The following is a 23,626-nucleotide window of genomic DNA, read 5'->3' as shown; positions in this document are numbered from 1 at the left end:
ATTATAAATTGGCCATTTTTCATATGATGTATTTGCATTTTTGCTACTATATCTACTGGAGTATTGATTTCATTTGGAATAGCTAGAACCTCAATTTACAATGCTGTTCACAAGAATATATTGGTTAGTTTATGTATAGAATGTCAAATATTTAACTCGGTGATGAATACTGCCCAGTTTTAGCTGTTACCATACCTGTTGCATTCTCTTCATACAGTCCTAAATTGAACAAAATAACAAGAAGGAAAATTGCGAGAGAGCTAAATTTAGCTAAGTGCTAAATTATACTAGTGGAATTTAGGCCAAAGCATATAACAAAAACACGTCACATCAAAGGTATTGATTGTAAGTGTTAATGAGGTATCTGGATATAAAGGAAAGAAGTAATCTATTACTAATATGGATTGAGGGATTTGGAATTTTGCTATGCAATTATACTTTGTTACCAAGAAGGTTATGGGGAAAGAATCCTAGCAGTAGACTTTGAACACCTCAGCACTATGTGTTTTAGACTAACTATTGTGTATTTCCTTTAATGCTGTTTAATGCTTATTGAATAAAATTCATGCAGGAGGACTGTGGGAAGGGATTTCAAAATGAGAATCTTTTGCAGAGCTGTGTGGGTAGATTGCAGTATCAGATTTAGATAACTAGTTTGTTCTGGAAATGTTCACTGATTTTGTTTTCCCAATGTTTTCGAATAATTTGGCAAGTACGTACTTCAGAAATTTTACTGTGGGTATTAGAGAAATGAGAATACTGGGAAAATAAAATATCGCAAGTTCTGTAAATGCTTTCGTTAAGCTGGAAAGTCCTTGAATTGTTTTCAGTTAAAATGTGTATGTTTGTTCATGAAATGCCGAAGTTTCCAAGAACTGAAAGTGCTAGGCTTTGCATTCTAGGCTTGGTTGAAAAATCAGTTTTTGAAATAGCTACTTAGGGCTTTAGTACTGAGAATCAATGCCATTTTATAGGATGAATCTAAAGGGATTCCTTGTCACTAGTGTTCTTGAGGCAGTTTTCAAGCTTCATGGATATTCATAATGACTTAATTGTAAAAACTGTGGAAAAATTCTCAATTTTGGTGTGACATTACCTATTTTAGTGAAAATATTACTGAGCTGTGTCCCAGTAGTTTGCTCAGAATGCAATTATACAATGAGTCATATGGAAGAAACTATCTGTGCACCTCAACTTATTGTAACCATTTTCAGATTCTGCTGAATGAAGAATTTGTGGAAAGGATGTTAGAGGATTTGGAAGACTTGGCCTCTCCAGAAGAAGTAAGATTTCACGAACAAGTCAACAGGGATTCAGGGAAACTCGGTTTATGTGCATGTGTGAAGGGGGACATGTATATGTATTCTTCGGAGTCCCAGTTTATACCATAGAGATTGTGTGATGGATGGCACTCAGATTCATATTAATAGACATTGTTTCATTTGGTTATTCAAAGTATTTATTGTACTGGAATATTGTTTGTATAGTGAGTGCAATTGAACCCCCTTTTAACTACTTGTGCTTTGCTTTCTCTTGTACCACTGTCAGTCAACATTAGCACTAAAAGCAAGTAAACAGTCTTGAACATTTCATAAATCTTTAAGAAAATTTTCTTCCTTAACTGCAGTTTCATAGTTGAAATTGGTATTGTTTTCTACTATAAATAAAACATAGCAGTAGTAAAAAAAATTTTTAATCTAAAGAATTTTGAAAAGAGTCATGTTTGTCTGCATTTAAGCAAATGTAGAATTTCCTCCTTTGTCCTTGCTGTTTAAAAGCAGTTTTAATAGATGGTACTTTGGAGAATTTATATGCTGCAGTACGTTAAGCACTGGCCTTTCATCTTTAGAATCTATTCAAATTGTTTCAATATTGTGGGATAAAATTGCAGTCTGTTCTCTTGGTGGGGAATGACCCAGTAGTATAGCACCAGTATTAACCGATAAGTTCAGTCGAAAGGTTTCAGTAATCAAATTTGAGCAATTTTTTTTTAACCTATGTGCTTCTGGGGCTTGTATTGAGTTGGTGAAGCAGGGAAGGATCTTTAACCCTGATATATATGTAAGTTGGGAATACTTATTGTAAACTTGAGTGCCAGGAATAATAGAATGGTCCATTAAGCTGCACTTCCATCCATTATTATAATTGTAATATTTACCATAAGGCATTAATTGCTTAAAGTTTTATGGTAATGCCACTGTTTTCTGGCTTTTTAAGTTGTAGTGGGGAAAGAAATCTTTAAAAATTGCACTATTGACTCTGAAAGGTAAGATTGATTCTCTGTTGTATTTTTGCAAGATATGCAAAATGTTTTTTTTATCCATCAGTTCTAGATTTAAATTAGTGAGCATGTTGGTGTATGACATCTCAGTCTGTTCCATTATCAAATTTATTCCTGCATCTCAAAAAATATTTTGCTTGTAAAGCTGCTGGAAGTGCAAGCTAATAATAGCACAACAAATGCTTCAGTGACCTTGATGAACAAGACAAATAGTGTCTGCTTAACCAGTTTAAGGATTTGGGTCTATACACAAGACTGAAAAAGGTGAATTAGAGTAGTTGGTTTCAAAATGAATTGGGTATTGAAAGAGAGATGTAGAGAAGGAAAGATTGGATAGAGACAAAAAATAAATGAAGGAAATGCAAGCAAAAAGAAATTGAATTTTAAAATGTGCCACTTTGAAAACCAACAACAATTCACTGTATGACGAAATGTAAGTCCACGCTCCTTGAGGGATGAGCTTGATAGCAGAAGTTGACCAGTTATTACGTTCTTGAAAGTGTACTTATGCTATTAGATTGCTCAATCTATGCAAATTAAATGGGTAATTATCATGCAAGTACAGTAACTGTTGAAGTCACAGGGTCGTTAAGGGGATGGTGCTGTTTCTGTGAAACAGGCAGAACATCACAAAGCAGCCGCCAAATTCTGATTAGCAGTTCACAGAATATCTCTTCCTTCTAAATTTAGGGCTTATTTATGCATTAGAAGGTCAATAAAGAACGGGCCATCTTCTATTCCAATGGCTCTACTGTTGCTATACACACGAAATGCTGGAGGAACTCAGCAGGTCAGGCAGCATCTATGGAGGGGAATAAACAGTCGATGTTTCGGGTCGAGACCCTTCATCAGGACTGGAAAGGAAGAGGGCAGAAGCCAGAATAAGGAGGTTGGGGGAGGGGAAGGAATTCATACAGGCAGGTGGTAGGTAAGTTCAGGTGATAAGTAAGAGGGGGGGAGATGTAAGAAGCTGAGAGGTGATGGGTAGAAGAGGCAAAGGGCTGGAGAAGGAGGAATCCGGTAGGAGAGGGTGGTGGGCCATGGAATAGAGGGAAGGGGGTGGGGAATAGATGGGCAGGTCATGAGGGCGGGGCGGAGGGGAAAGGAAGGGTGGAGGGGGCCACAGGAATGAGGGAAGACAAGGGGGGGGCAAAAGGGAAAACTTCTAGTAACTCCTCCCCTTTCCCTTTTTTTGCCTGCCCCCCTTGTCTTCCCTCACTCCTGTGGTTCCCTCCACCCTTTCTTCTTCCCCACCCACTTGACCTGCCCAATCTATTCCCCACCTCCTTCCCGTTATTCCAAGGTCCACTGCCCCCTCCTACTGGATTTCTCCTCCTCCAGCCCTTTGCCTCTTCTACCCATCACCTCTCAGCTTCTTACATCTTCCCCCCCCTCCCCCACCCACCTACCTTCCCCCCCCCCTCCCCCACCCACCTACCTTCCCCCCCCCTCCCCCACCCACCTACCTCCCCCCCCCCCCCCCCTCACCTGGACTCACCTATCACCTGCCTGCATGTACTCCTCCCCCTCCCCTGACCTCATTCTGGCATCTGCCCTCTTCCTTTCCAGTCCTGATGAAGGGTCTCGTTCTGAAATGTTGACTGTTTATTTCCCTCCATAGATGCTGCCTGACCTGCTGAGTTCCTCCAGCATTTTGTGTGTTGCTCCAGATTCCAGCACCGGTAGAATCTCTTGTGGCTCTACTGATGCTTATGTAATTTTATTTAATTTGATATTGATGCCATTTCCAGTTTTACTTTGACCTCTGAATATGTTTAATTTTTTCAGGTGAAACTGCCAAAGGAGTACAGCTGGCCAGAGAAAAAACTGAAAATCACAATTTTACCTGAATCGGCATTTGACAGTCCTCTCCAGTAGCTGAGAATACCAAGACTAAATGTTATCTATGTAAAAGTACCTTGCCTTTATGTTCCACTTCTAAACTTGCAAAAATAATTTTGCAGTACATAATAGTTATATAAAGGATGGCTACCTAGTCATTGTAGTTTAAAGCTGTATTAAAAAGTCACACTAATGTTAAATCTATTCCAATTAAACTGGAGACTTGTGTACTTTAGCTCACCATACCTATTATATTGAAGACTAGTGTGGGAGGGGAGCAAGAAAATCAGTTGCACATAGTATTTTTATAGCTTGTTGTGCCTATCTTATCTCTGATGACTTAAGTGCTGAACAAGTACGGCTTACCTAAAGTTGTACTTGTCCCGTTGATGTGTGGATCATGCCAAAATTGTGTTCCGCAGCAGGTGACTTGTTTTATTTTCAAATTTATTACTTTTGTACAATTTTATTACAATCTTTTCATCACAAGACTGATATTTTTAAAATCAAAGTAGAGGGTTGGGCGGGGTGGGAAATATGATGGGAAGTTGGAGTGACTGGGTGAAACAGGAGATGTTCAGACACTTGCTGTTTAACTTTTTCCTTTCATTTTGTGATAAATCAACTTTATAATCATCTGTTTAGACACATTTTAATGCATGGAATGGTAGATTTGTAAAGATTAATTATTAGCAGTTCAATTTTTGATGGGTTTTTTCATTCTCCCCACACCATTGTATCATAGTCTCTAATCATACAGAAGGGTGCCATTACAAATCAACAGTATTTTCACCTTTCATTAATGCATTCCAGATCATATGAAACCGCATTAAATAAATTCTTCTAACCTCATGATTCTTTGGATGGTTACCTTAATCCTATGTTCTCTAACTACTCTCCCTCCTCCTCCTGGGAACCCATTGTAATTTTTGAACACCTCCATTAATTCTCCCCTTAGTTTTTTTTCTTAAGCCCGGTTTCTCTGGTCTTCCTTCAGAGCCGATGTCCCTCATCTGTGGTTTTCTTCTAGCATTTTTCATCAGCTCCCCTCGGTTCTTGATGTTCTTCCAAAAGTCTAGTGTGCAGACTTGAATGCCACTCTAGCTGAGGACTAACTAATTATTTATAAAAGCTTTGCATTAGCAAAATTTCACTTTCTGAAATAATTGGGAGTTGTATGGACAAAGGATGAGATGTCTTGCAATATTTTTATTACTAATCCACAGATTGGGGGTATTGCTGGTAAGGTCAACATTTATTACTGATTCTTAACTGCCCTTGAGATGGCTGTGATCAGCCAATTACTGCAGTCCTTACGGTGGAGCTGCTTCTGAAGTTTTAGGAAGGGAAGTCCAAGACTTTGAACCAACAAAGTTGCAGGAATGGAGATAGCTCTCCCAGTTAGGATATGGTAAAATGAACTTGGGGTTGGGAGGAGCGGTGAAAGTTGTTCCCATTTTCCTTCCAAATGTAGAAGTTGCTGAAGACTTGCATCTTGCAGGTGGTACACACAGCGACTAGTGATGGAGGGAGTGAATGTTTAAGGTGGTGGATGGGTTGACCTATTAATCAGTTTGGTTTATCCTGGACTGTCTTAAGGTTTTTGAGTGTTTTTAGAGTTACACTCATCCAGGCAAATGCAGTCTGTTCCATCACACTCGTTGTCCCTTGTACATGGTTGAAAGGCTGAGTCAGGAGCTTGGTCATTATGATGTGCGAAAACTTTTGATTTAGCAGCCATTTCTTTTACTTACCAAGCTCTTCGACAAATACTCTATTCTGCTTTTAACTTGAATGAAACACATACCTGAAATGATTGATCGTCGGGATAATTGTTGGGTCACAAGTGTAAATGGAAATTAATGTTTCAATCATTATTTAATGTAATCATTTAAAGAGGATGTTGCCTTGGATCACCTTTTATGACAAAAGCCTATATGTACAGGTTGATCCTGTATCTGATGACCATTGTTTGAGCATCATTTTTAACAGCTGTCCTGAACAAAATAACTTGGAGCTGCCATGAAGTTGAAGAGAATATCATGCTCCATTCCTGGAACTGATTTACTCCACAACGATCCTTTCTATGCAGCCTTTTTGAGATTAGGTTTATGATGCAAAGTCCCGTAATGCCACCTGGGTTCAAATATGATTGTTTCATGTTAGTAACTAAAAATTAATAATTGTAATTAATTTTGTCACCAGTGTCATCCAGGTGGTTTTAAAAAAAAATTAGACTTGTATTTAACATGAGTTTGCTGACATTAATGGATAAAGCCTGACTCGATTCTGCCACAGAAGTGGTCGAAGCCACTTGTCATAGTAGGCTAGTTAAAAGTACAAGACTTCAATTCACTACAATAGTAGCTTGCAATTGGCATTCTAGGTGAACATTTTTGTAGTTCATCTCTCGTGTGCAGTGTTTTGTTTTGCATAAATTCTTGACACTACAGATTTAATTGAAGACCCCCTGCAGAACAGCAGTGTAATCCATGGTTTTTAGATACTATTTTTAAAATGAAGATTACTAGCAGAAGTGTTTTATAATGTTTTTATTGTAGTTGTCTAATGTAAATTTTTTCTACCTTGTGTGTGTTGCAGCTTGGCTTGCACTTTTGTAATATTTTTTTGTCACTAAACTATTCCATCAGTAATCTGTGCATTAAAGTAATTTACTTGATAATTCAAGCTGTTTAATTTGTTTTTGTCTGTACAATGATCCATTTATCTGAAAATAAAGGTTTATTCTACGTAACTACATTCCACACAGTTCTCACTTCCTGAACATTTACCATGTTGAACTCAAGGAGACATTTAAGAGACTCTTAGATAGACACATGAATGATAGAAAAATAGGGGGCTATGTGGGAGGGAAGGGTTAGATAGATCTTAGAGCGGGATAAAATGTTGGCACAACATTGTGGGCTGAAGGGCCTGTACTGTGCTGTAATGTTCTATGTTCTAGAAGTTTATATTTTATCTGCAGAGTTGGTATTTACACCACTATTGGAAAATAACTCTTAATTTGGCTTTGTATTTCCTTTCTTCTTGCTCTGAAGCATAAAAAATTCCTTTCTTGCTAACTCAGTATATACCAGTGTCAAGAAAACTGTCCTTAGGCTTTTCTCTTGTGCAGTTTATAATAAATTTCCCTCTGAAATCACTCTCTGGAGAAATACATGACCAAATCTATTATCTACGTTCGGGTGGTGTTACTCAGGCTAGTAAATCTCAATATTCAATAATACTTGCAAAGCTTAGAAGTCGGTATCTTCACTTTTCACCTCGTGCTGGTACCAAGTAACTGTCCTTTGCCAGTTATAACTTCAGTTGCATACCGCTATAGTTTGCCTCACTTGAATGGTGCTGAGCTTGCAACCTAGTTGAAAATAAAATCAAACTTTCCTTCAATAGCTATATAGAACTAAGTATTGGTGCTGTTGACAAATCTTCACCTTCTTAAAGATGTTCACTTCAAATTTAAATACAGTAAAATTTTTGATTATCTAGCACACTTGAAATTTTGGTGTTATACTGTGCCCTGATACATTCTTAATTCATTTTTTAAGATAAAATGAGATTTTTGATTATAAATTTCCCAGTTAACCCAGGAATTTAAGTTTAATGGGAGTGTGGGGAAAGAGATCCTGGTCAGTTGAAAAAGTGAGCATGGGAAATGGGGCCCTGGTGAGTCACGAGTGCGGAACTGGGAAGGTGGGAACTAGGGCGCCCATTAAATTGTAAGGGAATGTGGGAAATGTCACCTGGTGAGCCAGATGCCAAAACATCAGGATTTTTGAATATAGTGGATTTTTGGAATTTTAAGTAGTGGTTTGATTTTTGTTTCATAGTAATTAAAATGTTTTCAACCCTTTTCAACAGTTTTAACTCTGCATTGGTTCAAAAAATCTTTTAGTGTTGTGAGTTAAAGACTTACAAGGAATCAAAGTTAATCCCTTTAACTTGATTATTGCATTTTTGAAATCAGCGGCCAGCCATACTATAACCACCTTGTTCATCCTTTAATTCCTCCTCTCCTTGGAACCTTTGTTGTTTTCATCCTAGTCTCAACTCTTCCAAAGTTCTTTCAGTGCCTACTTCCCCTCATCCTTCTGATCTGTGGCTGCTTCTATGCTGGTCAAGGTTTTTCAGATTCTATTAACATACTTCACAAATTTTAACCTGTAACTGTGTTCATTTATTTTTCTGAAAGCAGCATCCATGCATGCAGATTACTTCAACGCGGTAAAGCTACTGTGGAATTTCAGGTTTGGTATAATTACCAGACGAGTGTCATACTTTGCAGTTGGCCTCACAAGCCTTGATCTTGTGTCCTTTTCCTTCCATAGAAGGCAGTATCATTTGCTTTTCTTAAAAAAAACCCTGAATGATTTGGAGAAATACCTAGTGAGTCAACATTTGTGGGGGAAAACTCAATCCTTTACACCCTTCACAATTGACTAATAAAATTGTGCCACAATGAGGTAACAGACCAAGTATTCAAAATGATTCAAAAGCTATGTGCTTATCAAGGTAGGACTTCAACCGTTGGTAGGCAGTATTAAACTGATGAACATTTCATTTAATGAAGTATATATAAAAGATTTTATTTTTTTTTCCCTCAAGTAAAATATTTCAGCTGCAAACACTTGAACTCAATAAAATCTAGTGTTGGGCTCCACACACCTCCATACCCCTCTCTCACCCCCATCCCCACCACATATTCATCCCCCAAAAAGTTGCAGCATTTTTGAGAAATGAAGTTCAAAATGTAATCAACAACAAACTGCTGCTTCTTACGTGCTGGAGAAAGTTTATGGGATGCAGATAATGTTTCACTATTTTGACCCGTAACAACATGCACTTACTTTATGCCATTTTACCACTGAATACACTATGTTCAACATGCTAGTGGTGGCAAGAACTAAGAAGTGACTGATGGGCTGATGAATGCATGCTGTCATCAAGTAGAAGTGACTCAGCATAGACTTGGATATGGTTATTGAAGGCTGCCACTTGTGTAGCAACACAAATTCTGGGTCATAAGCCACTACATAGTCTTTTTTTCAGAAAGGGAATTTATCTTAAAGATATCTTTGAGTTTATTAAGACTAGGCTGTTTCTATAGATGTACGGTGCAGAGCATTCTGACTGGTTACATCACCGCCTGGTATGGAGGCTCCAATGTACAGGATCGCAAGAGTCTGCAGAGGGTTGTAGACTCAGCCAGCTCCATTACAGACACAACACACCCTACCCAGGACATCTTCAAGAGGTGGTGTCTCAAGAAGGTGGCATCCATCATTAAGGACCCTCACCACCCGGGACATGCCCTCTTCTCGTTACTACCATCAGGGAGGAGGTACAGGAGCCTGAAGACCCACACTCAACAATTCAGAAACAGTTTCTTCCCCTCCACCATCAGATTTCTGAATGGTCCATGAACACTACCTCGTTATTCCTTTTTTTTACTATTTTTGTAATTTACAGTAATTTTGAGTCTTTTCACTGTACTGCCACAAAACAACAAATTTCAGTTCATCTAAGTTTGGAATGGGTGACAAATGGGCCTATCCTCCTTTCAAGCTGGATAGACAAGCTAGTCAATATTTTGGGTTATGATTTTTAATCCAATTAATTGGAAAAAGTTTGTCGGAACAATTCAGCTCAGCAGTGATCCACCTTATCGTTGGAAGACGTTAGCTATTTTGAATCACCCTCCAGAATAACCCGTTGGCAAGGTGCTAGACAACTGATTCGTTCTTCTCCCAGAGAATGTCCAAGCTGTGGTACTACAATCTACACAGGTCAAAGGAACCCCAACATCTTGAGTCATAAGATTTAAAATGTTAACATTTGTCAGGAGCTGGTGATGGTAATAGATACTTGTGATGTAATTTAAATTTATTCCATAAAAAAATTACCATTTCCAAACCCACGGTAGCTAAATTTTCTGAAGGTTAAATCCTTGAAAAGAAATTGGGTGCTATTCAACAGTTAACATAAATTGCCAATTGCACAGATGCCTAAATCCAGTGGCATTGGCAGGGAACCAAGTCAGCTGTTGTAACTTGCGTGGCTCGTAAAGGTGGGTAGCAGTGAACAACTTCTGCTGATGCACAGAGTGGTTAGTCAGAGATGCCTTAAATGGAATCCAGTGAGTAAAGGTGAAAATTTGGGGAGATTGAGAGTTTGGAGCATGAGAGAAAGTGGTTCTACCTTACTGTACTTGTAACAGTGGTCCAAAAGGTCTGGGGTTCTTATACCGAAATGTTGAGGATAGAGATGAAAAATAATCAAATATGCTAGAGGAACGCTGACTTTTACTTCTGTAAAGCTGGATGACAAGGAGGGAGAGGTTGTGCTCCATTAGATAAAGCCCTGGCCTATTGTGAGCAGTTCCTGGCACCATACTTTGGGGAGGATGCACTTGTGGAGGAAGTGAGCCATAGATTTTCCAGAAGGATACCAGAGTTAAGTTACAAGAAGATGTTGTACATATTGCAGCTGTGTTCATTAACAGTGAGAAAGTTAATGCATGATTTGTTTAGTTATTACATTTTTCAAGCAGCTGATGGTTAGAAGGTCCAAAAGAGCAGTGCATTTCATTAAGGAATCACTTTTAGTTGCTGGGTCAGTTTCTGCATCCAATCTTTCTCTCCGAAGCCTGTTGCTTCCACATTGGTGAGGTCCTGGCAAAGGAACCACCTCTCAGGCTCCAGAATTACTTTGAGACCTTGTTAAGCAATATTCTCAGGCTTACCAGATATCAAACCTGGCAAGGGAATCGAATATCTGAATGTACCATACGTTCACAAACATTTTTTTAAAGAAATACTAAATTATTACATTAAAAACAGTAACAAATTATTTTTTTAAGTAAAAAATACACTAGGAAGCAATCACAGTTATTTAAATCAAAATAGTTCTTTTTCTATTTGTTGATATAAATATTCTTGCACTAACGTGTTTACAGCCACTTCCTCCTGTTGAAATTAATAAATCTGCTGAATTTGGGGAAATCTGCCAAAGTTTGTGCTTCCCCACTAGCCTCCATGAAGAGTGCTGTTGTCCTTAAATTGGTAATAGCTGTACCTTAGCATGAGAGTGCTGACCCTCTGCCTAGTTAGGCAGATAAAAGCCGGCATGTCCAAGTCAATCTGCTATCTTTTAAGTGGGCCATTAATTTTGTATTTGGGATTAACAGATTTTTGAAGTCAGGTCACAAATCATTGAATGGCAGAATCAGTTCAAGAAGATAAATCGCCTCCATTCGTACCAATCTTTTCCATGTTTCAGTCTAAAAGAAAATTCTGCTTGTTGCTTTGGCCCGGTCATAAACCCTGCCTGTTTGCCATGAGACAAGAAATGGCACACGTACAGGCAAAAAACATGTACCCTTCATGCCAAGAAAAATTAGATAAAGTTTCTTTATTAGTCACGTGTACATTGAAACACACGGTGAAATGCATCTTTTGCGTAGTGTGTTCTGGGGGCAGCCCACAAGTATCACCACGCTTCCGGCGCCAATATAGCATGCCCACAACTTCCTAACCCGTACGTCTTTGGAATGTGGGAGGAAACCGGAGCACCCGGAGGAAACCCACGCAGACACGGGGAGAACGTACAAACTCCTTACAGACTGCGGCCAGAATTGAACCCGGGTCGCTGGCGCTGCAATAGCATTACGCTAACCGCTACACTACCATTAATGGATTTGTTCACTGTAACCGATGCACTCAACCATTTCTTGAGATCTTCTCGGCTAGAGCTTGGTCTCAGTAAGGATGGGGACCTCGGGAGTAGGTTCAGCCACACCCTTGATTTACCACCCTGCTTGTTCAGGTGCTTCATGATAAAGATGTGCTTTATGATTTCACAGTTGCCTCCTCCATTCCTTTGTGTCATCTTCCTCCATAACAGCCACCTCTTTGCCACTAATTCATTACATCTTGGCCTTCTGCTCATTTCTGAGATTCAAAGCCCATAAACACCCACAACTTTATCTACACAACAAAGCCCACCTCCGTTCCTGCCTCAGCTCCCCACTCTGCCTCCAATGAAACCTTTGTTTGTGCTTTGGAAGCTACACATCATGGCTACTGCAGCAACATCTTTACTAACCCTTCCTTATTTATCTCCTTCTTCCACCCAGCCCCTGTGTCCATTTCTGCACCCTTCATGAAACTAAGCTGCTTAAACTCTGCTTAATGTACCATGTCCTGCACAAAATCCCACTCCCTGCTGAGAAGGCTTTGATGACCTGCACTGGTTTCTTGTTCCCAAGGCCACAGATTTAAAGTAGTCATTTTGGCCTTTGAATCACTTCATGGCTTCAAATGCTGTCCGGACTTTAGCTCCAAAGTTCTCTGTTCCTTTGACACTGGTCTGTCTTTGCTCCAGCTTCTCAACAAACCTTTCTGCTGCCTGGATTCTCTCATTCCTCTCCGAAGCTCTTCCTGCCTTTTACATCCCCATCTGCAATTCAAACAGATGGTGAAAGCAAACAGATCACAAAATCTAAAGCCCTCTACACTCTGATAATTGACAAGACGAGCATCCTGTGATTGGGTAAAGCTTCTTTATTAATTGCACTTTTCTGCTACAACTCATAATGGAAGGTCTATTCATGGTGGTTACCTAGACAGTAACTTTCGTTAAATATTCAATGCAAATAGCCATGCTATTTTCTGTTTCCTGAGGGGTGGCAAATGACAGAGATAAATTAGTGACAAAGGTTTGTTCTGTTCTAAATATTTGACCATGACAAATGGAAATTGTAAAACACAAAACCAAACTCTGCACATCATGCAAATAAATAATTAATATAGACAATGCAGCTGTAGGTAAAAGCAAAACTCAAGTCTTCATTGATGTGGTAGGGAAGCACCCTTTTGAGTTATGCAAAATCAGGCTTTGGGGACAGTGGAACGGCTTTGAGTTGCTAACCCAGGATGTCTCAGAATGGAGAATGTCAAAATGCATTCACTTAACAAGGGTTGAAGTTGCTCACGTTCACATTAAATTAAAGGGTGAGTATCGACATGCTGCGCAGGTTGCAATTGCTGGTTTGTGTCTGCATTCCTCTGCACGGCGAGCCCTTGATCATAGTTGGGGAGGCCTCGGTTATTGGCTGTTCTTTGTGGAGGGTGAGCTGGTTACTCCCGCATCAGCCTCCCTTATAAAGGCCTGAGAACAGGCTGCTTTTCGCCTCGGCACTGAGTGGCACTCTGGCTGAGACAGACCAGAACAGGGATCAATGAGGACAACCCATGTAATTGCTAAAGACCGGCGAACTGTTCCAGCAAACAGCTATAAAGGGACGTCTTAAAATCCCAAAGTATTCAATTTTACAGCCAAGGCAAACAGGGCTGCCGTACAGCTTGTAATGAGTCTGAAACATCAGCATTCCTTCTCGCATTAAGAACCACTGTAACAGTACACTTGTCAGAAGGGTGTTGGGTTTACATTGAAAAGACTTGCCATAGCTGACAAAATAAGCTCAATTTACATGCCAAGGTATTTGCATTATGTGTGGGAATATTTTTTAAAGGTGTTTGACTATTGCAAAAATAGATTGGGATCCCTGTAATAAAGTGATGGTGATTTATTAAATATTCAGTATTCCACACCAAAATGTACAGAGCAATGAATATATACTGAGGTGAAAGACATTCAGCAAGTAAATTAGATTTTCCATTATAATCCATCAGGCTTTAATGGTGAGACACTAATGGAAAAATGATAGGCATGTTTATCAGCAATATTATACTTGTAAAGAAATTCCAAATGTATTGAGAAGGAACTGAAACTACGATTCTGGTTCCTGTGGCCAGCACTGGAAGAGAAATCATTAATCAAAGGATATTTTATTTGCTGAAATGACTTAATGCAGTGGCTGCTAAACCTCAACGTTGCTGTCTGAGTGTTTCACTAAGTATGGCAGTCAGTACAGCTCTCACCGTGGCAAGCAGTGGAATTAATGCAATATTCACCAGAATAAAATTGACATAAAATGTGCTATTTCTGTAAGATCCCACTTAGTCCACCTATGTCCTTCAGGGAAGGGAGCCAGCCATCCATGGGTTGAATCTAGACGCACTTCAAGCTATCCTGATGGTCATTCCGTTGCATAAACATTTGGAGAAAAAAATCACTCACCTCATAAGAAATAGGAGCAGCAGCATTGGGTCGTACAACCTGTTCTGCCATCCTAAGATCATGGTTGATCTGATCTTGGCCTTCATTTTATGCCTGATTCAAGTTGCCATTGACTCCCAGTAATCCAAAAACATGTCTGTCTCACCCTTGAATACATTTGATGAACCAACCTCCATGGCCAACCGTTGGGAAATCTCAAATAGAATTGACAGTGTGGCTACCTTCATCCAGCACTTAACCAACATGCCTCCTTATTCTGAAACTGTGCCCCTAAGTCCTAGATTCTCCCACAGGAAGAAACATTCAGCATCTACCCTATCAAGCCCCCTCAGAATGTTGTATTTCTCAAGATTAGCCTTCTTGGTACGGCAACTGCTCTGCCCAGGACCGCAAGAAACTGCAGAGAGTTGTGGACACAGCCCAGCGCATCACAGAAACCAGCCTCCCCTCCAGGGACTGTCTATACCTCTCGCTGCCTTGGTGAAACAGCCAGCATAATCAAAGACCCCACCCACCCGGGTCATTCTCTCTTCTCTCCTCTCCCATCACGCAGGAGCCTGAGGGCATATACCACCAGGCTCAAGGACAGCTTCTGTCTAAGACTACTGAACGGTTCCCTTATACGCTGAGGTGGACTCTTGACCTCACAATTTACCTTGTTTGACCTTGCACCTTATTGTCTACCTGCAATGCCCTTCCCTGTAGCTGTGACACTTTACTCTGTATTCAGTATTTGTTTTTACCCTGTACTACCTCAGTGCACTGTGTAATGAATTGACCCGTACGAACAGTATGCAAGACAAGTTTTTCACCTCAGTACAAGTGACAATAATAAACCAATAACAATACCAATACTAATGAGGAAAGATCTAACCTGATCAGATGATGTTCATAAGATAACTTCCGATCCCAGAAATCAAATTAGTGAACCCTCTCCAATGCCAGTATGTGCATCCCTTATCTAGGAAGATCAGGACTGTATGCAGTCCACCGACTGTGGTCTCGCCAGCATCCTGTGCAGTACAGTTGAGGCAAAGCACCCCTATTTTTATATCCCATTCCCCTGCAATGGAGGCCAACTTTCTGCAGTTACTCCCATAGCACCTCACAAATCTGTGACCTTCGGCACTAGAAATGACAACGTCGGCAGGCGGGTGGGAACCTTCCAAGTCACAAAATCACAGGTTTCGTTTCGTATTTTCTTGTGAATACTGAGACCATCAAGTTTATGCTGGTTACCACACACCATCAAGTACTTTTACAATGGCAACACACAAAAGCACTGGAGGAACTCAGCGGGTCAGGCAGCATCTGTGGAGGGAAATGGAAGGGTTGAGACCCTTCATCTGCACACCACAGCACTTCAGCTCGTCCCACTCGCCCGTCCTCTCCCAGTACCTTGGCAACGTTTACCCTCTTATGTACTTATCCAGTTAAGCACTGCCTCACCCTCACTTGGAAGTATATCACCCTTCCTTTGCTGTTGCTGAGTCCAATCCTGGAACCCCTGACCCAACAGCACTGTGGGAGCACCTTCACCACAACTGCAGTCACCCAGAACAGTGGCTAACCACACTCTTGAGGGCAATAAATGTTGGCGCCACCAAAGATTTAAAATAAGCCTGGCCTTGCAACTCTGTTCTGCCTTCCTGGCTACTTTGACTTGTACTCAGCCTGTGTATCCGAGGATTCAGTTTAGAAACTTAATGCAGACTCTCATTACCAGTAACCCTGTGGCGACAGCCTTTACTGTCAAATACCTTCTTGAATCTAATTATTTCTGTACATGGAGTTTAGTGGCAGATATTGCTCCAAAATGTCACAGCAACCAGTGTTGTGAATGTGCAAAATAACACACAAAAATTCCCCCAAAAATGTGAAAACAGGAAGTGACCTTTTGAGGACAGGAAGGACATGCAGATCTAAGACTTTCTAACATAGGTTGTGAATCACAGCAATGGCGAGAATCTACATTGATCTTCCGGAGAGTTCTTCCTGCCGTATTTGTCCAGCACTGATCATTATCCTTTGTTTCCTGTTCTTCAGCCAGGTTATTACTCATTGTAAAACCCAGTCTTGTGTACCACAAGCTTTCAGTGTAGTCAGAGGTCTCTTGAAATGCATTTTGTCAAAAGGCTTTTAAAAAATCAAGTCATTACAGTGTCATTTATCAATTCTGATATATCCTCAGTAAAAGCGAAGTGAAAAACACAATGATGCTGGAGGAACTCAGCAGGCCAGGCAGCATCCGTGGAGAAAAATGTTCCTCCAGTATTGTGCTTTTCATCCAGATTCCAGCATCTGCAGTCCTCTGTTTCTCTAGTAAAAGCAAAGTCTTTGCCTTTAATATTTTTATGCTAACTTAGAATTACTGTCTTTTGCGGTTTCATTATTTTCCTTGCAATCAAACTCAGATGTTTCTGTGACTACCAAGGCTAAAGTAACAGAACCATAATTTTTCAAGATTAGGCATTTGGACCTTTTTTTCAACCAGCCTGTTCTAAGGCCTGTAATTTAAGATAGAGCACAAAATCACCATCTTTCATTTTGTTCGATGTTTTTTGGATACTTTCCACCAGTTCCTGGAATCTTGTGATTTTGAAACCCGGTTTTAATTGACTGTTTTATGAGTATGTTGATTTACTGTGTAATCTCAACTATAAAAAGGATAGACACTCTCCTGCTGTGAAAACAGTTTTAAAGAATTACTTCAGCAATTTTTATTTCATTATTTCTCTTCTCTGGTCTTGCGTAGTCCTATATCTGTTCTTCAATAACTTCCTGATCATCACCCACCAACCCCTCCACTCAATACTTGTCATTCCCCACTAGTCAGCCATTTGGTAAGTCTGTTTTAATTCAGCCTGGATCAAAGGACATACAAACATGGGGATGGAACGTAGAGAACCTCTGGTGAAATCTTCCCCACAGACCGATTACTCTTTGCACCCATGTATTGCAATGTGGAGTTCAGAGCTGATCCGAAGTGCCAATGAATCCAACAACAAGACACAAACACATTGGTATTGGTTTATTATTGTCACTTGTACCAAGGTACAGTGAAAAACTTGTCTTACAAACCGATCGTACAGGTCATTTCATTATACAGTGCAGTTACATTGAGTTAGTACAGAGTGCATTGATGTAGTACAGGTAAAAAACAATAACAGTACAGAGTAAAGTGTCACAGCTACAGAGAAAGTGCAGTGCAATAAGGTGCAAGGTCACAACAAGGTAGATCGTGAGGTCAGAGTCCATCTCATCGTATAAGGGAACCGTTCAATAGTCTTATCACAGTGGGGTAGAAGCTGTCCTTAAGTCTGGTGGTACGTGCCCTCAGGCTCCTGTATCTTCTACCCGATGGAAGAGGACAGAAGAGAGAATGTCCTGGGTGGGTGGGGTCTTTGATTATGCTGGCCGCACTGTATGCACTTCATCTGCAGATCCTTAGCTTCAGCCCAAGGACTTTGATCAAAAGGTACCTAAGAAACAGGAGCAGAGGTAAAGGAGATGGCTTCTCAAACCTGCTCCACATTCAATAAGTTCATGACCGATCCAATCTGGGACTCAGCACCACTTTCTCTCTCACTCCCCATCGCCCTTGACTCCCTTGTTGTTCAGATGGCTGACAAACTCTATTTCTTATATATTTGATAGCTCCATCTCCACAACTCTCTCGAGTTAAAGAATTTCAAAGATTTGTAACATTCTGAGAACTTATGTCCATCTTAAGTGAAAATGCCTTATTCTAGAATTATGATTCTTAGTTCTAAGCAAAACATCCTCTCAGCATCTGCCCTGCCAGGTCCCACTCAGGAACTTCGATAAGGTTACCTCTCATTCTGCTAACCTCCAATTTGATCAATCTGTACATCAGCCCTTTCATCCTGAGAATCCAGCGACCAGAGAGCGGAAAGTGCCGGAAATTAACGAGGAGCGTTTTTTTTTCTTTCTAGCGTTCGGGATAGCGGCGAGTGACTGCGCAGGCGCGTGACGTCACTCGGCAGCGCGCGGGCAATTTAAATAGCAGACCAACATATCTAGCGGGCAGCGTCGGAGTGGGCAGCTGAGTGAGAGGGAGCAGAGTGGGTTAGGCTTTGGCTCAACGGGCTTCGGCGAGAGCGGGAAAGAGGCGAGACTAATAGAGGGGGGGTAAGTTATTAGTTTATTTGTTGAACTCAGTGGTATTCAGCAAGATGCATCTAGGGTTGGTCTTATGTTTGGAGTGTCAGATGTGGGGACCCTGGGAGACTACCAGACTCCCCGATAACTACATCTGCGCAAAGTGCACCGAGATGCGGCTCCTCAAGGAACGGATTGAGAGTCTGGAGCTGCAGCTCGATGACCTTCGGTTGGTTAGGGAGAGCGAGCAGGAAATAGATAGGAGTTATAAAGAGTTTGTAGACAGCACCTCTGTGGCGGTCCCCCTCAAAAACCGATATCTCATTTTAGATTCGGTTGGAGAGGATGACCTGATAGAGGAAGACCTCAGCAACTGGGACCTTGGCACCGTGCCTGGTACTGTGGTCCAGCGGAGGAAGCGAAATGCAGTGGTTATTGGGGATTCTATAGTAAGGGGTACGGATAGCAGATTCTGCGATACCGACTATGAGTCTCGGATGGTGTGTTGCCTCCCTGGTGCCAGGGTACGGGATATCACGGACCCTGTCCAGAATATTCTGAGGGGAGAGGGTGAGCAGCCAGAAGTCTTGGTACATGTAGGTACCAATGACATAGGTAGAAAAAGAGAAGAGGTCCTGAAGGAGGAATACAAGGCATTGGGGAGAAGGTTGAGAAGTAGGACCTCAAGGGTAGTAATCTCAGGATTACTACCTGTGCCACGTGTCAATGGTAGGAAGAATAGAAAGCTCTGGCAGATGAATGTGTGGCTGAGTGACTGGTGCAGGGGGCAGGGCTTCAGATTTTTGGATAATTGGGACCTTTTTTGGGGGAGGCATGACCTATTCGGTAAGGATGGGGTTGCACCTAAACTCCAGAGGTTCCAATATCTTGGCGGGAATGTTTGATTTAGTTGTAGGGGAGGGTTTAAACTGATCTGGCAGGGGGATGGAAACCAGGATGTTAGGTTACAAGATGCTAAGGTAAAGGAGGGAGTTTATAGAAACAAGTCCAATGAGGATGGCAAGAAGGACAAGCAGGTGAGAAGTCAGGATAATTTGCTGAATAATAGAAGTACAACAAGTCAGGATGTTAGGATACAGAATGTTAGGATAGGGGATGAGGTATATAGGAACATGTCTAAGGTAGTATGTAGTGAAGATGGTAAGAAGGATAGACAGGTGGAAAGCCAGGATAATCTGCTGAACAATAGAAGTACAACAAAATTAATAGCAGATACCGGACTAAACTTACTGTATTTAAATGCACGTAGCATTAGGAATAAAGTAGATGACCTAGTGGCACAACTACAGGTTAATAAATACGACATTGTGGCAATCACCGAATCATGGCTTTATGATGGATGTGATTGGGAACTGAATGTCCAGGGGTACACAGTGTATAGGAAGGATAGGCGGGTAGGCAGAGGGGGAGGTGTGGCCATGATGGTTAGTAGTGATATAAAATCGATAGAAAGGAAGGATATTGGGTCAGAGGAGGTGGAATCCTTGTGGGTGGAGCTAAGAAATAGCAAGGGTAAAAGGACAATGGTAGCAGTCATATATAGGCCCCCTAATAGCAGTCAGAAAGTGGACGATAAGTTGCAGTTTGAGATAGAAAAAGCGTGCCAGAGTGACAATGTGAAGATAATTATGGGGGATTTTAACATGAAGGTGGACTGGGAAATCCAGAATGGCGGTAGTACTCAGGAGAGGGAGTTTGTGGAATGTCTAAGGGATGTTTTTCTAGAGCAACTTGTTGAAGAGCCCACCAGGGGATCGGCTGTTTTGGATTGGGTGCTGTGTAATGAACCAGAGGTGACTAGGGAACTAAAGGTAAAGGAACCACTGGGAACCAGTGATCACAATATGATTGAGTTCAGTTTCAAGTTTGAGAAGGAGAAACTGATAACTGGTGTATCGATATTTCAGTGGAACAAAGGAAATTACAATGGTATGAGAGAAGAGTTGGCCCAAGTTGATTGGAAGAGTAAGCTGGCTGGAGGGACGGCAGAGGAGAAATGGAAGGAATTTCTACAGGAAATAAGGAAATTGCAGGATAGATATATTCCAAGAAAAAAGAAGGTTTTTAATGGAAAGAAGGCACACATGTGGATAACGAGAGAGGTGAAAGCTAAAATAAAAGCAAAAGGGGCGGCGTACAAAGAAGCAAAAATTAGTGGGAAAACAGAAGACTGGGAAGCTTTTAAAAACCTGCAGAGAGAAACTAAGAAGGTCATTAGGAAAGAAAAGATGAATTATTAAAGGAAGTTGGCGGATAACATTCGAAAGGATACTAAGAGTTTTTTTAAATACATAGGGTGTAAAAGAGAGACATGGGTTGATGTAGGACCAATTGATAACGGTGCAGGAACTATTATAATGGACGATAGAGAGATGGCAGAGGAATTGAATGAATATTTTGCATCGGTCTTCACCGTGGAGGACGTCAGCAATGTGCCGGTTAGTCAGGAGTCTCACGAAATGGAATTGAGTTCAGTTAAGATTACTAGGGAGAAGGTGCTAGGAAAACTAAATGGACTAAAGACTGATAAGTCTCCCGGACCGGATGAGGTGCGTCCCTGGGTTCTGAAGGAGGTGGCTTTAGTGTTAGCGGAGGCATTGGCGATTATTTTCCAGAAATCGATAGATTCCGGCATGGTTCCGGAGGACTGGAGGGTCGCAAATGTAGTTCCATTGTATAAGAAAGGTGGGAGGCAGCATAAAGGAAATTACAGACCTATTAGTCTGACGTCATTGGTGGGAAAGTTATTGGAATCTATCCTCAAAGATGGGGTTACGGAATACCTAGAGGCGCAGGGCAGGATAGGTCCTAGCCAACATGGTTTTGTGAAGGGAAGATCCTGCCCGACCAACCTATTGGAGTTTTTTGAAGAAATCACAGGTAAGGTGGATAAGGGAGAGGCGGTAGATGTTGTGTATTTAGACTTTCAAAAGGCCTTTGATAAGGTGCCTCACAAGAGACTGATTAATAAGATGAGAGGTCATGGAATTACGGGTAGGAAACAGAATGGGTGGAGCATTGACTGGTTGACAGGAAGCAGAGTGGAAATAAAAGGATCTCATTCTGGTTGGTTACCGGTTACTAGTGGTGTGCCTCAGGGGTCGGTGTTGGGACCGCTCCTTTTTACCTTGTACATTAATGATTTGGATGATGGAATAAATGGTTTCGTGGCTAAGTTTGCGGATGACACCAAGATAGGGGGAGGAGTAGGGAGTATTGAAGAGATAGGAAGGTTGCAGAGGGACCTAGACAGTTTAGGAGAATGGTCAAGGAAATGGCAGATGAGATTCAATGTAGGGAAATGTGCAGTTGTACACTTTGGAAGCAGAAATAAGTGGGCAGATTATTATCTAGGAGGAGAGAAAATCCAAAGCACGGAAGTACAAAGGGACTTGGGGGTACTCGTGCAGGATACCTTAAAGGTTAACCACCAGGTCGGATCGGTGGTAAAGAAAGCGAATGCTATGTTGGCATTCATTTCGAGAGGTATAGTGTATAAAAGTAAGGAAGTGTTAATGAGGCTCTACGGGGCACTAGTGAGGCCTCATTTGGAATATTGTGCGCCGTTTTGGGCCCCACATCTTAGGAAGGATGTGTTGACGTTGGAGAGGGTTCAGAGGAGATTTACGGGGATGATTCCAGGAATGAAAGGGCTTACGTATGAGGAGCGTTTGTCGGCTCTTGGACTGTACTCGCTGGAGTACAGAAGAATGAGAGGGGACTTCATAGCGACATTTAAAATATTGATAGGAAAGGACAGAGTAGATGTGGCTAGGCTGTTTCCCTTGGTGGGTGAGTCCAGGACCAGAGGGCACAATCTTAGAATTAGAGGGTACAGTTTCAAAACAGAGATGAGGAAAAATTTCTTTAGCCAGAGGGTGGTGAATTTGTGGAACCATGTACAGCAGTGGAAGCCAGATCAGTGGGGGCGTTCAAGGAGGAGATAGATAGATATCTAAATAGTCGGGATATCAAGGGATATGGGGATAAGGCCAGTAATTGGGATTAGAATAGTTTTTTTTTCTTCTTCTTCCCCCATTTCTCATTTCTATTTCCCTTTCCTTGGAGCAGACTCGATGGGCCGAATGGCCTGCTTCTGCTCCCTTGTCTTGTGGTCTTGTGGACCCAGTGAAGTTTCTTCAAAGCAGCCTAGCCTTCCTTAAATATGAAGGCAAAAACTGCATGCAATACTCCAGGTGAGACTCACCAACGTCCTGTAGAGTTACATCAAGACTTCTCTACTTGTGTATTCCACCTCCCTTCCAATAAAGGCCAACATTCCATGAGACTTCCCAATTACTTGAGGTATCTGTTTCATGTACTCAAACCCCCAACTCCCTTTACATTGCAACAATTTGCAGTCCCACTCCACTGAAATAATAACTCATCTTTTCATTTGTCCTTCCAAACCTCACATTTTCCCACATTATATTCCACTGTTAACTTCTCATACAGATGGGTAACTGGCTTGTTTGTTTTCCTTTACTTTATTTTGGTTCTTTAATTAATTTCTAGTAACATAAAATATTTTGGAGTAAATGTATTTCTTTTCACTTCTTAATTTTCTTACGTTTTAGAACATAGAACACTACAGCACAGTACAGGCCCTTCGGCCCATGATGTTGTGCCGAAATTTTATCCTGCTCTGAGATCTATCTAACCCTTCCCTCCCACATAGCCCCCCATTTCTCTATCATTCATGTGTCTATCTAAGAGTCTCTTAAATGTCCCTAATGTATCTGCTCCCACAACCTCTGCAGGCAGTGTGTTCCACGCACCCACCACTCTCTGTGTAAAAAACTTACCTCTGACATCCCCCTTATACCTTCCTCCAATCACCTTAAAATTATGCTCCCTCGTGTTAGCTATTGTCACACTGGGAAAAAGTCTCTGACTGTCCACTCGATCTATGCCTCTTATCATCTTGTACACCTCTATCATGTCACCTCTCATCCTCCTCCTCTCCAAAGAGAAAAACCCTAACTCAGTCAACCTGTCCTCACAAGACGTGCTCCCCAACCTAGGCAGCATCCTGGTAAATCTCCACTGCACCCTCTCTAAAGCTTCCACATCCTTCCTATAATGAGGAAACCAGACCAATTTTTAACCAATTAAACCAAGTTTTAAAAAATCAAGGTTATCAGATACATTAAAGAAAAGTTATGAAGACCTTTACAGCAGAAGTGGTCTGAGTGCAGG

The 23,626-nt window shown here is 41.2% G+C and overlaps 1 protein-coding gene across 1 annotated transcript in view; it reads left to right on the top strand.

Moving 5' to 3' along the window:
* The window catches only part of sufu (suppressor of fused homolog (Drosophila)), an 81,071-nt gene extending 74,248 nt beyond the window's left edge, over window positions 1-6,823 (top strand). Inside the window, exons 12-13 of the mRNA XM_052027700.1 lie at window positions 1,215-1,283; window positions 4,070-6,823. Coding sequence (XP_051883660.1) covers window positions 1,215-1,283; window positions 4,070-4,159 — 159 coding nt within the window. The 3' untranslated portion in view covers window positions 4,160-6,823. The remainder of the gene's footprint in view (window positions 1-1,214; window positions 1,284-4,069) is intronic.
* Window positions 6,824-23,626: the final 16,803 nt, after the last annotated feature.

The sequence above is a fragment of the Pristis pectinata genome, chromosome 12 (assembly GCF_009764475.1).
Source record: "Pristis pectinata isolate sPriPec2 chromosome 12, sPriPec2.1.pri, whole genome shotgun sequence".
NCBI lineage: Eukaryota > Metazoa > Chordata > Chondrichthyes > Rhinopristiformes > Pristidae > Pristis > Pristis pectinata.
This window is presented reverse-complemented; position numbering and strand designations above follow the sequence as displayed.